Source organism: Chiloscyllium punctatum, chromosome 3, assembly GCF_047496795.1.
Source record: "Chiloscyllium punctatum isolate Juve2018m chromosome 3, sChiPun1.3, whole genome shotgun sequence".
Lineage (NCBI taxonomy): Eukaryota > Metazoa > Chordata > Chondrichthyes > Orectolobiformes > Hemiscylliidae > Chiloscyllium > Chiloscyllium punctatum.
This window is the reverse complement of record NC_092741.1, coordinates 96,253,189-96,266,011: the sequence shown is the minus strand read 5'-3', so window position 1 is coordinate 96,266,011 and position 12,823 is coordinate 96,253,189. Positions and strand designations below refer to the sequence as shown.

At 39.8% G+C, this 12,823-nt stretch overlaps 1 protein-coding gene across 3 annotated transcripts in view; it reads left to right on the top strand.

Moving 5' to 3' along the window:
* Positions 1 to 11,173, top strand: part of enpp4 (ectonucleotide pyrophosphatase/phosphodiesterase 4) — a 37,123-nt gene extending 25,950 nt beyond the window's left edge. For all 3 annotated transcript variants that reach the window (XM_072557021.1, XM_072557020.1, XM_072557022.1), the window contains one exon: positions 6,051 to 11,173. In XM_072557021.1, the coding sequence (XP_072413122.1) occupies positions 6,051 to 6,418 (368 nt within the window). In that variant the 3' untranslated portion in view covers positions 6,419 to 11,173. The remainder of the gene's footprint in view (positions 1 to 6,050) is intronic.
* The last annotated feature ends 1,650 nt before the right edge of the window (positions 11,174 to 12,823 follow it).

Sequence of the window (12,823 nt, the reverse complement as noted above, 5' to 3'; positions counted from 1 at the left end):
TTATGCTCGCATCCAAATCATTTATATAAATGACAAAAAGTAGAGGACCCAGCACCAATCCTTGTGGCACTCCACTGGTCACAGGTCTCCAGTCGGAAAAACTACCCTCCACCACTACCCTCTGTCTTCTACCTTTGAGCCAGTTCTGCATCCAAATGGCTAGTTCTCCCTCTTTTCCGTGAAATCAACCTTGCTAATCAGTCTCCCATAAGGAACCTTGTCGAACGCCTTACTGAGGTCCATATAGATCACGACTACCACTCTTCCCTCATCAATCTTCTTTGTTACTTCGTCAAAAAACTCAGTCAAGTTTGTGAGACATGATTTCCCACGCACAAAGCCATGTTGACTATCCCGAATCAGTCCTTGCCTTTCCAAATACACGTACATCCTGTACCTCACGATTCCCTCCCAAAAACTTGCCCACCACTGCCGTCAGACTCACTGGTCTATAGTTCCCTGGCTTGTCCTTACCATCCTTCTTAAACAGTGGCACCATGTTAGCCAACCTCCAGTCTTTCGGCACCTCACCCGTGACTATCAATGATACAAATATCAGAGGCCCAGCAATCACTTCTCTCACTTCCCACAGAATTCTAGGGTACATCTGATCAGGTCCTGGGGATTTATCCACCTTTATACATTTCAAGACATCCAGCACTTCCTCCTCTGTAATGTGGATATTTTGCACTATCTATTTCCCTACATTCTATATCTTCCATATCCTTTTCCACAGAAAATACTGATGCAAAATACTCATTTAGAATCTCCCCCATTTTCTGTGTCTCCACACAAGGCCGCTTGCTGATCTTTGAGGGTCCATATTCTCTCCCTAGTTACCCTTTTGACCTTAATGTATTTGTAAAAACCCTTTGGATTCTCCTTAATTTTATTTACTAAAGCTATCTCATGTCCCCTTTGTCCCCTTTTTGCCCTCCTGATTTCCCTCTTAAGTATACTCCTTTGCCTTTATACTCTAAGGATTCACTTGATCTATCCGGTCTATACCTTACATATGCTTCCTTTTTCTTAACCAAACCTTCAATTTTTTGAGTCATCCAGCATTCTCATTATCTCCGTCCTGAGGGCTTCCCATTTTCCAGCCGTCTCTTTACCTGCAAACATCTGCTCCCAATCAGCTTTTGAAAGTTCTTGCCTAACACCATCAAAATTGGCCTTTCTCCAATTTAGAACTTCAACTTTTAGATCTGGTCTATCTTTTTCCATCACTATTTTAAATCTAATGGAATTATGGTCGCTGGCCCCAAAGAGCTCCCTCACTGACACCTCAGTCACCTGTCCTGCCTTATTTCCCAAGAGTAGGTCAAGCTTTGCACCTTCTCTAGTAGGTACATCCACATACTGAATCAGAAAATTGTCTTGTACACACTTAACAAATTCCTCTCCATCTAAACCCTTAACACTATGGCAGTCCCAGTGGATATTTGGAAATTTAAAATGCCCTACCATAACCATCCTATTATTCTTACAGATAGCTGAGATCTCCTTACAAGTTTTCTGAGGTTTCTATTACTTAGGTGGATAAAATCAGCAAAATAATAAATTGCCATCATCTCAAGTTGCACACCTTTCTATTTCAGATCATTTACTCTGTTCTCAAAGTGTGGCTTGAGCCCCAGTCTGTACAGGTCCTACCACCTACCAATATGTTCTCGAACTGCATGATATTTGATTACATATGGCTCCTAGTTTCATTCCACTTTCAATCTCCATATTATTTTCTGTTAGGAGATAGTGAGCACAGCAGATACTGAATAAGTCTGAGTTGATCAAGTGTGGTGCTGGAAGAAGTACAGCAGGTCAGGCAGCATCAGACACCACCACCATTGCTCCCCCCTCCTCCCCACCTCACCTCCATCCAAAGCAACAAAGGATCATTCCATATCCGGCAGAGACTCACTTGCACATCCTCAAATCTCATTTACTGCATCTGTTGCTCTTGATGTGGTCTCCTCAAAATTGGAGAGACCAAGACCAAACTCGCAGAATGTTTTACAAAACATCTCTCGTCTGTACGCACCAATTTACTCAATCTTCCTGTAGCTCCCAATCACATTCCCCCATGACATGTCTATTCTGGGCCTTCATCACCACCTAAACAATGCCACCCACAAACTGAAGGAGGAACACCTAATCTTCTGTCTCAGTAGCCTACAACCACACAACCTCAACATTGAATTCACCAGTTTCCAAATTCTCCCCACACCCCCCAACAATTCCCCATCCCAGTTTCAACCTTCGACTTGACTCCACCCTCTTGATCTGACCTACATGTCTATCTTCCTTCCCACCGACCTATCACAATAACCTATCTTCGCCCACCTATTGCCATTCCAACTACCTTTCCTCCAGTCCTCAACTGCCTCCCCCTGTTTATTTTGCAGCCCCCTTCCCCCTCTTGATGAAGGGTCCAGCTCGAAATGTCAACTCTGACCTGCTGTGCTTTTCTAACACCACACTTTTCAACTCTGATCTCCAGCATCTGCAGTCCTCACTTTCTCCTTGCTTGAGGTCAAGCTGGCTGCATAGTACTATTAAACGTGTAGATAACAGAAAATAATATAAAGCACAGCAGGTCAGGTAGCAACTGAGGAGCAGGAAAGTCGACATTTCAGGTATAAGTCCTTCATCAGGAATGAGGGGAAAGGGGGCTGAGAGATAAATGGGAGGGGCATGGGACTGAGGGGAAGAAGGTAGCTGGTAAGGCGATAGGTAGATGCAGGTGAAGAGTGATGGTGATAGGGTGGAGGGGATAGGTGGGAAGGAAGATGAACAGGTGGGACAGTTCAAGAGGGCAGTGCTGAGTTGGAAGATTGGATCTGGGATAAGGTGGAGGGAGGGGAGATGAGGAAACTGGTGAAACAATGTTGATGCCATGTGGTTGGAGGATTCCTAGGTTGAACATGAGGCGTTCTTCCTCCATGCCTTGGGTGGCTAGGATTTGGCAATGGATGAGGCCTAGGATTTGCATATCCTTGGCAGATTGAGAGGGGGAGTTGAAGTGGTTGGACACAGGGTGGCGGGTTCATTTTGGTGCGTGTGTCCCAGAGATGGTTTTTGAAATGTTCCGCAAGTTGGCATCCTGTCTCCTCAGTGTAGAGGAGACCACATCGAGAGCAATGAATGCAGTAGATGAGGTGTTTGGAGGTGCAGGAAAATGTCTGCTCGATGTGGAAGGATCCTTTGGGGCCTTGGATGGAGGTGATGGGGGAGGTTTTGGCACAGGTTTTGCACCTCTTGCGGTGGCAGGAGAAGGTGCCGGGAGTAGAGGGTGGGTTGGTGGGGGGAGTGGACCTAACGAGGGAGTCATGGAGGAAATGTCTCTGCAGAATGCTGATAAGGTGGGGGGGGGAGGTAAATATATCTCTGGTGGTGGGATCTGACTATACATGGCCGAAAGGTGGAAGGTGAGGACCAGTGGGGTTCTATCCTTGTTGCGGTTGGAGGGGTGGGGTTCAAGGGTGGAGGTGTGGAAAGTGGATGAGATGAGCTGGAGGATGTTGCTGACCACATGGGAGGGGAAATTGTGGTCCTTTTAAGTAGGAGGCCATCTGGGATGTTTTGGAGTGGAATTGCTCCTCCTAAGAGCAGATGTGGCGGAGACAGGAATTGGAAATAAGGGATATTTTTGTAGGAGGGAGGTGTAGTCCAGGTAACTTTGGAAGTTGGTGGGTTTGAAGTAGATGATCATGTTGAGTCAGTGCTGGAAATAGAGAAGGAGAGGTCCAGGAAGGGGAGGGAGGTGTTCAAGATGGTCCAGGTGAACTTGAGATCAGGGTGGAAGGTGTTTGTGAAGTTGATGAACTGTTCAACATCCTCGTGGGAGCACGATGTGGCACTGACACAGTCATCAATGTAGCAGAGGAAAAAGTGGGGGATGGTGTCAGTGTAACTATGGAAGCCGGACTGTTCCACGTACCCGACAAAGAAGCAGGTATAGTTGGGGCTCATGCAGGTACCAATTGTTACCCCTTTGATCGGAAGGAAGTGGTAGGATTTGAAGGAAAAGTTGTTGAGGGTGAGGACAAGTTTAGCCAATTGAATGAGTGTGTCAGTGGAGAGGCACTGGTTGGGTTGGTGGGAGAGGAAGAAACGGAGGGCTTGGTGAAGGCCTTCAGCATGGTGGATGGATGTATACAAGGACTGGCACGTGGGGCCGGGGAAATGAAAGTCATGGAGGTGGAGGGCATGGTTGGTGTCCCAAATGTATGTGGAGAGATTCTGGATCAAGCGGGACAGGATGGTGTCAAGGTATGCAGAGATATGTTTGGTGGGGCAGGAGCAAGCAGAGACATCGAGTCGACCAGGGTAGTCACATTTGTGGATTTTGGGGAAGAAGTAGAACTGGGCGATGTGGGGTTCCAGTACTGTGAGGTTGGAGGTTGTGGATGGGAGATCCCCTGAGGTGATGAGGTCCATGCCCCCCCCCCCCCCCCCCCCCCCCACCAACCCACCCTCCACTCCCGGCACCTTCCCTTGCCACCACAAGAGGTACAAAACCCACACCTACCCTCACCTCCATCCAAGGCCCCAAAGGATCCTTCCACATCCAGCAGAGATTTTCCTGCACATCCAAACTTCTCATCTACTGTGTCCATTGCTCTCGATGTAGTCTCTTCTACAGTGGGGAGATAGGACACCAACTTGTGGAACGTTGCAGACAACATCTCTGGGACACATGCACCAAATTGCCCTAAGGCCGACCACTTCAACTCCCCCTCCCACTCCACCAAGGACATGCAAATCCTGGGCCGCCTCCACCACCAAACACTATACACCTGCTGCCTGGAGGAAGAACGCCTCATGTTCTGCCTTGAGACCCTCCAACTACATGGCGTCAATGTCGATTTCATCAGTTTCATTATCTCCCCTCCCCCACCTTATCCCAGATCCAACCCTCCAACTCAGCACCACCATCTTGAACTGCCATGAAATGACACGACCAGCTATCCTTAGTAGCCACACACGCAGATGGCAAGCAACATGAATTTGACTCGGACAACACTACTATTATAGGACAAGCCAAACAGAGAACAGCCAGAGAATTCCTAGAGGCATGGCACTCATCCACAGATTCAATCAATAAGCACATCGACCTGGACCCAATATACCGACCACTGCAACGGACAACTGGAACTGACAACCGGAAGCGGCAGGTTCAAACCACTACAAATGCCGGAGGAAAGATCACAGAAGCGCTTCATAGGAGGCTCCCAAGCACTGAGGATGTCACCAAGACAGGGGACGAAACATCTGCAACACAAATTCCCAGCTCGGCGAACAGAACCACAACATCAAACAAACCTAGTAATCACATCAGTATGTTTAGGCTACCATTTTGGTAAGCTAAAGTTAAAGTGAAGAGAAGCCCATGTTTGTGTTGCATGTGGAGGCATTGAGAGATGTACAGAAAAGTGTGGAAGATTAGATTTAAGATGATTAACTGGTAAGGTGCACTGACAAACATTGAAAGAAACATGCTTTGCTAGAAAAATGTATGTAATCTTTACAAAAACAAAAAGGATATCCAAAACAAAGTCACAGAGAACTGGAGCACATGGAATCAGCAGATATCAGATGCAAAATGTGAGAAACAAATTTATTGGCATCTGTGCAAAGGGAAAATTAGGATATAGTATTAACACTTAAAAAATTACATTGTAATTTATAGTGTCAAAGATATTGTGCCATTAATATCTATTAACTTTTTCACAAGCAATTTCCTAAATTAACATATTCATGGAAGTATATGGTGAAAGAAATTTAATTGTGTATTAAAAGGAAGCTAAATAAAAACATGAAGTGTAAGTAACAATGGATTTATTAATGGTTGAGGATTTGTAAGGTATATGAAGATCATGTTGAAGATAAACCTGGTATAAACCTGTTGAACTGTGTGTGCAGTGAGCTTTATGCATGTGTCCATTGGACAATGAATGATCCACATTATGGAGTACAAACATGGAAAATAATCTCTTCAATATCTAGGAAGTTTCAAGACTGACTTTTGTTTTGCTTTTTTTCTTCAGTGGGTGACCATGGTTACGATAATGCTTTACCCAGCATGCATCCTCTTCTGGTAGCTCATGGACCAGCATTTCGAAAGTCTTATAAAACCAACACCATTAACAGTGTTGATATCTACCCGTTAATGTGCCACATCCTGGGATTGAAGGAGGAGGCTAACAATGGAACCTTTGCAAATGTGAGATGTTTGTTGGCTAATGAGCCATGTGTGAGTCTACCAGATGTAATTGGAATTGTAATTGGCTCCTTGATGGTATTGGTAACATTGTCCTGTCTTATAATACTAATGAAAAAGCGAATTTCACCACAACATGAATTTGCTCGTCTCCAGTTACAGGATGACGACGATGATGATCCTTTAATAGGGTAGTTTTGAGCCTACTATTGTGGAAAGCTGGTCGTAAAATGTATTTATTTTAATGTGGCAGTGGGAGAAGTGCTTTATTTTTAGAGATATTAGCAATAGAATTATTTTGTCTTTCCATGATCCAAGTACTTTTTAATACTGCAAGTTCCTTTAACTTGCATGCTGTAATGATGAAATCACCCAAGTAACAGGAATTAACCTGCTTCTCATAATGGTCGTTATCAAAATTCAAGCTGAAATAATGAGGTTCACAAATCTGTTCTTGTCCATATTAATCCCTGCCACATTTAAAAAGATTCAATTTTATTTTACCCCATTTATACAGACAGTTCCTGAAATGAACTCTGTAAAGTTCCCCTGCATTTAGGATTGCAAGTGACTGTACACAGCTCAAACTCACAAGACAATTTATAGTAGATTAGAAGTGATATGTTAGAAAGCAGTTCAAATGAAGCAAAAACAAAATGACAATTCTCATGGATTATCCACACCTGCAGTCAATATAAAAATAGTTTTCGTGAACTGAGATGGAGTTGATTACAGCAGATTTGATAGGAATATTTGGAAATTTAATTTACAGCAATTGAAGGTTGGGGTGGCCTGAAATTGTGATTGAGTTCTCCAATTCTTAACTTCAAAAACAAATTTGTGAAACTGTAGACAGTGCAGCCTCAAAAAGCCAAAAACTGAGTGTGCATTGAAACTGCAAATATGTGTATATTTAGATGAAATTATTTGTCAGTGCATTAACCCTGTTGTAGCAATAAGGTTTCCTGACAGACTTTGGTTTAGTTAGTGCTTAAATGTAGATTGCATTTGATTATACTTTAGGGTTTGCAGTGGCATTTATCAGAATTCCAGATGCCACTGATTTAAAAAGAAATGATGGAGCCTATTGACCACAAAATGCAATGTCTTTAACAGTTTTATTAAGTACAGAACCAATTTATTCAAAGAAAAAGTGAATATAAATAGATGAATAGTGAATATGGATAGGAGGACAAGACTTTGGATATCTTGGAGAATAATGCTGTAAAATAATGTCAGCATCTGTAGCTCTAATGCTACAGTTTACTTCAATGTGGCAATGCATTCAAATGGTCTTTTTGTTTTGAGGTTGGCTCTGGATCTGCTGGCAGTCGAGGAGTCAAAGGAATGATATATGAAAATGTTATCTGCATATTCACAAAGTTATTGAAGTAGTTTATTGGGAAATATGCACATAAATATTAGGACTAAACTATGATTTAAACAGATTATATTTTGGAGATAAGTTTTAATAGAATTTATAAGGGGGGGTAGGGTGAAATGAACTTGTAATTTAGGATTTAGTAAAACATTAACTGAAAAAGTAACATTTATTTTAGCAATTTTCATTTAAAGTTTTTACTCATATTAATTGTGCTGAAGATGGCGTATTTTGAAAAGAACATTGTGAACATTTACCACTAATTTATCACTACTTTTTACTGCTAACCCGGTCAACCACTATGATGATAAGAATTATTATTTCCAATGCTTGTAATATGATGACCGTTTGATGGATTGCAACCATCCAGAGGAAGTAGGTTTTTAAAAAAAAATCTCCAGTTAGTACTTTAATGGTCTACAATATCCAGATCCTCGAAGTTATGACTGTGCTGTCTCATAACAACTTGAATAGATGTTGATTGTACCCATATTTCAATTCACCTGTATTTGTTTACTACTCTTCTAGTTCTCTTTGTTGAGTATGAGCCAGCAATCAAGTGCATTTAATTATGTGGCTTTATATAGCTAAAGCAAAAGGAATCATACAGCATGTATTGACTGTTACTTCTTACATTGGAGGTTAGAATCTTGTGCAAGTAACAGTGGTCTTAAAGGCTGCAAGAGAGGTGAGAACCCTATGTTACTTCATTTTGGGAAGGCTCACCACATCTTGTTCAGCATTGAGACACTCTGTTTAAAATCTGGGGATCAAATACTCCAGGGCACAGAGTTCTAGTCATTTAGAGGTCTTGCAACCATCTAGTGTTTTCACTGGATCCCAGGCTAGTGTTGGTGAGACATGAGGAAAGAGATGCAGTGGGTCAAAGGAATAGCTCACAGCGACCCCTGCAAAGTTCCTCAATCGAACACCAACTGCCTTTAAATGAGGATATCCAACCAACCAGGAGCTAGCAAGTTTGCTTGTCATGTTCCCCACTTGGCAAGATACAAGTCCCTGCAGAGTTAATACCAAGAAGCAGGGGGATGAGAATTCAATTTAGGCTTAAAAGGGCCATCCTGTCATGGACTGAATTTGGGTGGAGACAGAAGTTTGTGGAGTCACGACATGCTAACTTCCCAACTTCTTGCCTGATCAAATCCCATCTTGCCTCTGTCTCTCTCTCACACACTCACACACACAACTAAACTTCGCACAGAATGGGACAAGATTCTGTCCAATGTAATAAATGTTTATACAGTACCTCACTTCTGAATCCAGTGTAGTATGGAAAGTGCTCCAACACATTATCACTCCATTTGCATATTTTTCAACCTGCTGGTTTTATAAAAAGAACTTGTGTGGGCAACAGTTAAAGTACAAGATGTTTTTTGACACCAAAGTTCAGGTGGCAATGATGCAAACAGTATTTATTGCTAATTGCTTTTCATTATATATTAATGAGCAGTCGAAGGCAATATGATATAAATTTTAGATGTTAACAGCATTTTTTACTGCTTGGATTATATTCTTCAAAACCTTGAGTATTTAAGTTTCTTTTTCAATATTTTAATGCACAATGTTAACTTCATGCATTTATGCTAGTTAATGAGAGAATTCTTGTTAAGTTTCAAACAAAAAATTGTTTGATTAACTTTCCAAATAAGAAAATAGGAAATACTTCACCTCAATAAAGTTATGTTAAAAGTTGCTCTGCTAAATAGCTTGCATTTTCCTGGAACAGTATTCCCATTGTACATTCAATTGCCAGCTTAATCTTTGCAATAGAGACAAAGTTAGAGATTCAGTTGTACTAGATATGTGACTCCAAGAAAAGAAAATAAGAGTTCACTTCCTGAAAGTTTCCTCTTTTTACTTGAATGTAGTTGTAAACTCCATGTAAAAATATGAGGTAAGTTACCTAGGAGCATTAATCCTCTAATGCTAAAGGTGTAGTGACATATTATTGGAACCCATCCATTATTTGAGTTTTCAACTCGATCTCAAGTCTTTCATCTATTGATTTGAAGTCATTAATAGCCAAAGCTGATTATTTTCATTTAACTTAAAAAAAACATGAGAAGTTGCATTCAAAGTTAGCAAAATGAAAAGAAAATACAAGACATTAAGTAATGGAATTAAAGGAAGTATGATGATTAGAAGTAATAAAGTTATTTAAATTGTGTTCAGTATAGGACTAATATGTTACACATATTTAAAAAGTATGCATGTTCTCCCAGAGTCTTGGTCAATTATTTACTCATCTAGCTGCCACCTAAAACATGAACTATTCATTTTTTGGTTGTGAGAGCATGTGCACAAATAAGCTGTCTTGATTCCTGTATTACAAAATTGACTACACTTCAAATGCTTTAGGGTTTTGAGAGATCATGAATGGTGCTATGTAAATTGAAGTAATAAAATAATAAAAATAGCTCTTCAGCTGCTTTTAAATCCCATTACCTTTTCAAACATTACACTTATAAATTATTATAAAAGTGTGGCTTATTAATATTCCTAGACATAATTCTATAGTAAATTTAATGGCATTGTTCCAGTCTTTCTCTTCCCTCCTGCGCCAATGTAATAACATAATATGATCATGTTCTACACAAGATTTGTAAATGTTCAACATCAAAAAATCTGATAGTTGCATCATGCATCAATCACATTATACTTGGAGATGTTTGGTACAAGCTGTGTGAACAATATAGTACTTAATAAGGAATTAGGCAGTTTATTTCATTTAGGTAAAACAATGACTGCAGATGCTGGAAACCAGATTCTGGATTAGTGGTGCTGGAAGAGCACAGCAGTTCAGGCAGCATCCAAGGAGCAGCGAAGTCGACGTTTTGGGCAAAAGCCCTGTATCAGGAGTACTCAAACTTGCTCCCCAACAAAGACTGCTGTTTAAATTGAGAAAACAAAATGAACACAGTCATGAAACATTAAACCTGCCTCCCATTACTTTCAGAATTTCAAAATGTAAAGAAAAAATTAGCAATTCATAAACTGTTCTTGTCAATATTGTGTTGTACAATTCATCAGATCGATTTGCTTCAGGACTAGGATTCTTAATTTTCATAAGTCAAAACACAACTTTGATTTTTTTTTGGCAACGCAGTGGATGCTAAATAATTAAGTTAAAAATGTTGATTCACAAATTAGCACATGTAGTTTTTAAATTTAGCATTTATCACATGATCATTAGTTGTAAGATTTAATTTTTTAGTAATACTGAACTTGAGTATATCCTCAATCATAATGGATTACTTCAACAATAATATGGTTAATTTTAAAGTGGAGGTGTTTCTCATTTTTAGATTTCTGGTTTTGAATCACTTGGGAACTCAAATAACAATTCTGTCCTTTATTAATGTGCTATGTTCCAATGTTAGAATGGTAAATATTAGCATTTAGAAAGCAAAAATCGGCTTTCGAACACAAAGCCAAATAAGATACTTTTGGTACATAAATGACTGTAAAGTAATAAGACTTTTCAGAAATTGGTTGTATTCTCATTTATTTGGATTCTAAAAATGAACAATAAATATTTTAATTTGATTTTTTATTTGTATCAAATGTTTACATCATATCATTGAAATCATATTGTCATTTCAATCATCTGTGGTTATGGAGGTACTGTTCCTATTCCTTTCATTGCTGCTGAAAGTTACTGGATCATTTTACTATGGTTCCTTCTCTAATCCTTACAGGTAAAAGCTGCATGCTTCATAGTTCAAGTGTAAAGTAATATCTTCCAAGGATTATTTCCATTTATTGTTTGTTAAAATGACCAATGATTCATATCATTATGCATCTGAAGGAGGATATTCAGTGCTTCAAGGTCATGCCAACCCTCTGTAATGGTAATCCAGGTAGCCCATTCCCCTGAACTAAACTGGCTGATACTTCTTACATCAACAAAATTCAACAGACATCAATATCCTCTCATTTTCATTCTCCCATTTAGTTGTATGAGATATGCCTGTTGTAAATAGAATTACATGTAACAAAGCTATACTGTCAATGCCCTTTAAATATTAACCTCAGACACTTTTGTGTAAATTGATCAGACTTTTAAAAAGAAAATTCAATAGGATTTGGGTGTTGCCTACTTCAGAGTGCAGTAAAGAGCTAACCATATTGTTGTGGGTCTAGAGTAACCTTCATGCTAGACCTGGTAAGGATGACAAATTTTCTTCTCTGTAGGACATTAGTGAACCAGATCGGTTTTTACAACAATGATTAGCTCTACAGTCACCATCATTGAGAGAGTTTTGATTCCAGATTAAATTTTACCATCTGCTATGGTGGAATTTGAGTTCATCTCCTAAATGGATTACCCTGAGCTTCTGGATTACTGGTCCGGTGACATGACCACTATGCAACTGTTTCCATGTGTTCTTTTTCACCTTAACCAATTCAAATGCAAGATGTGCAGATTTTATTTCTGTTCCAAGGGCTTTCAATCTGATGGATTGGAAAATACAAGTATCCTTAAAGAAAGCAAAAGCTTTGAAAATTAACTGTTTTGGAGCATTTCATTGAAATTTCTCCTTGTTTTGAAGTGCTGTTATAGCATTACCTAATTTAGCTACTAGTCCAGTAGGGCCAGGCTTGGGTGTAGGAAAGGGAGAAGAATTGAATCCTCAATGAACTTTTTCATTTGCATTACAGAGACTCTTGAGGAAAAAAAAACTTTCTCCAATGTCTCAAACGCATGAAATAAAAACAATATACTTTGGACACTTGTCTCTGGTGATGCCTAAAGCACCCTTGGGATTCTTTTCTTACATTGAACTCTAAACATCTGTTTCAGGATCTCACTTTCAAATTTGTCAGAATTGAATGCAGACTGAACCCAAGTTCTTTTGGGTTCTTCAGTACTTTACCAAGTCATTAAAGGCGTTACTGATCCTCAATATCGGTCACTGGTTTATTCCCCCACCCCCGCCCCACCCACCAAGACTTAAAGATAAGCACTGAATGAGTTACAACTACTCAAATTTAAAACTGGCAAGCTACCTCAAAATATATACATATATATCATTATAAATCTACAAAGATGAATTTTTGCTGCTGGGTCTAATGACTTTTAGCATTCAATCCCAACCTGGTAAGCATTCTGCAACAAAAGGAATTATCAGCTTTTTTTTGCAGGAAATCACATGGTTTCTGTAATACACCTGGGCCTTAATTTTATTAACATTAAACTT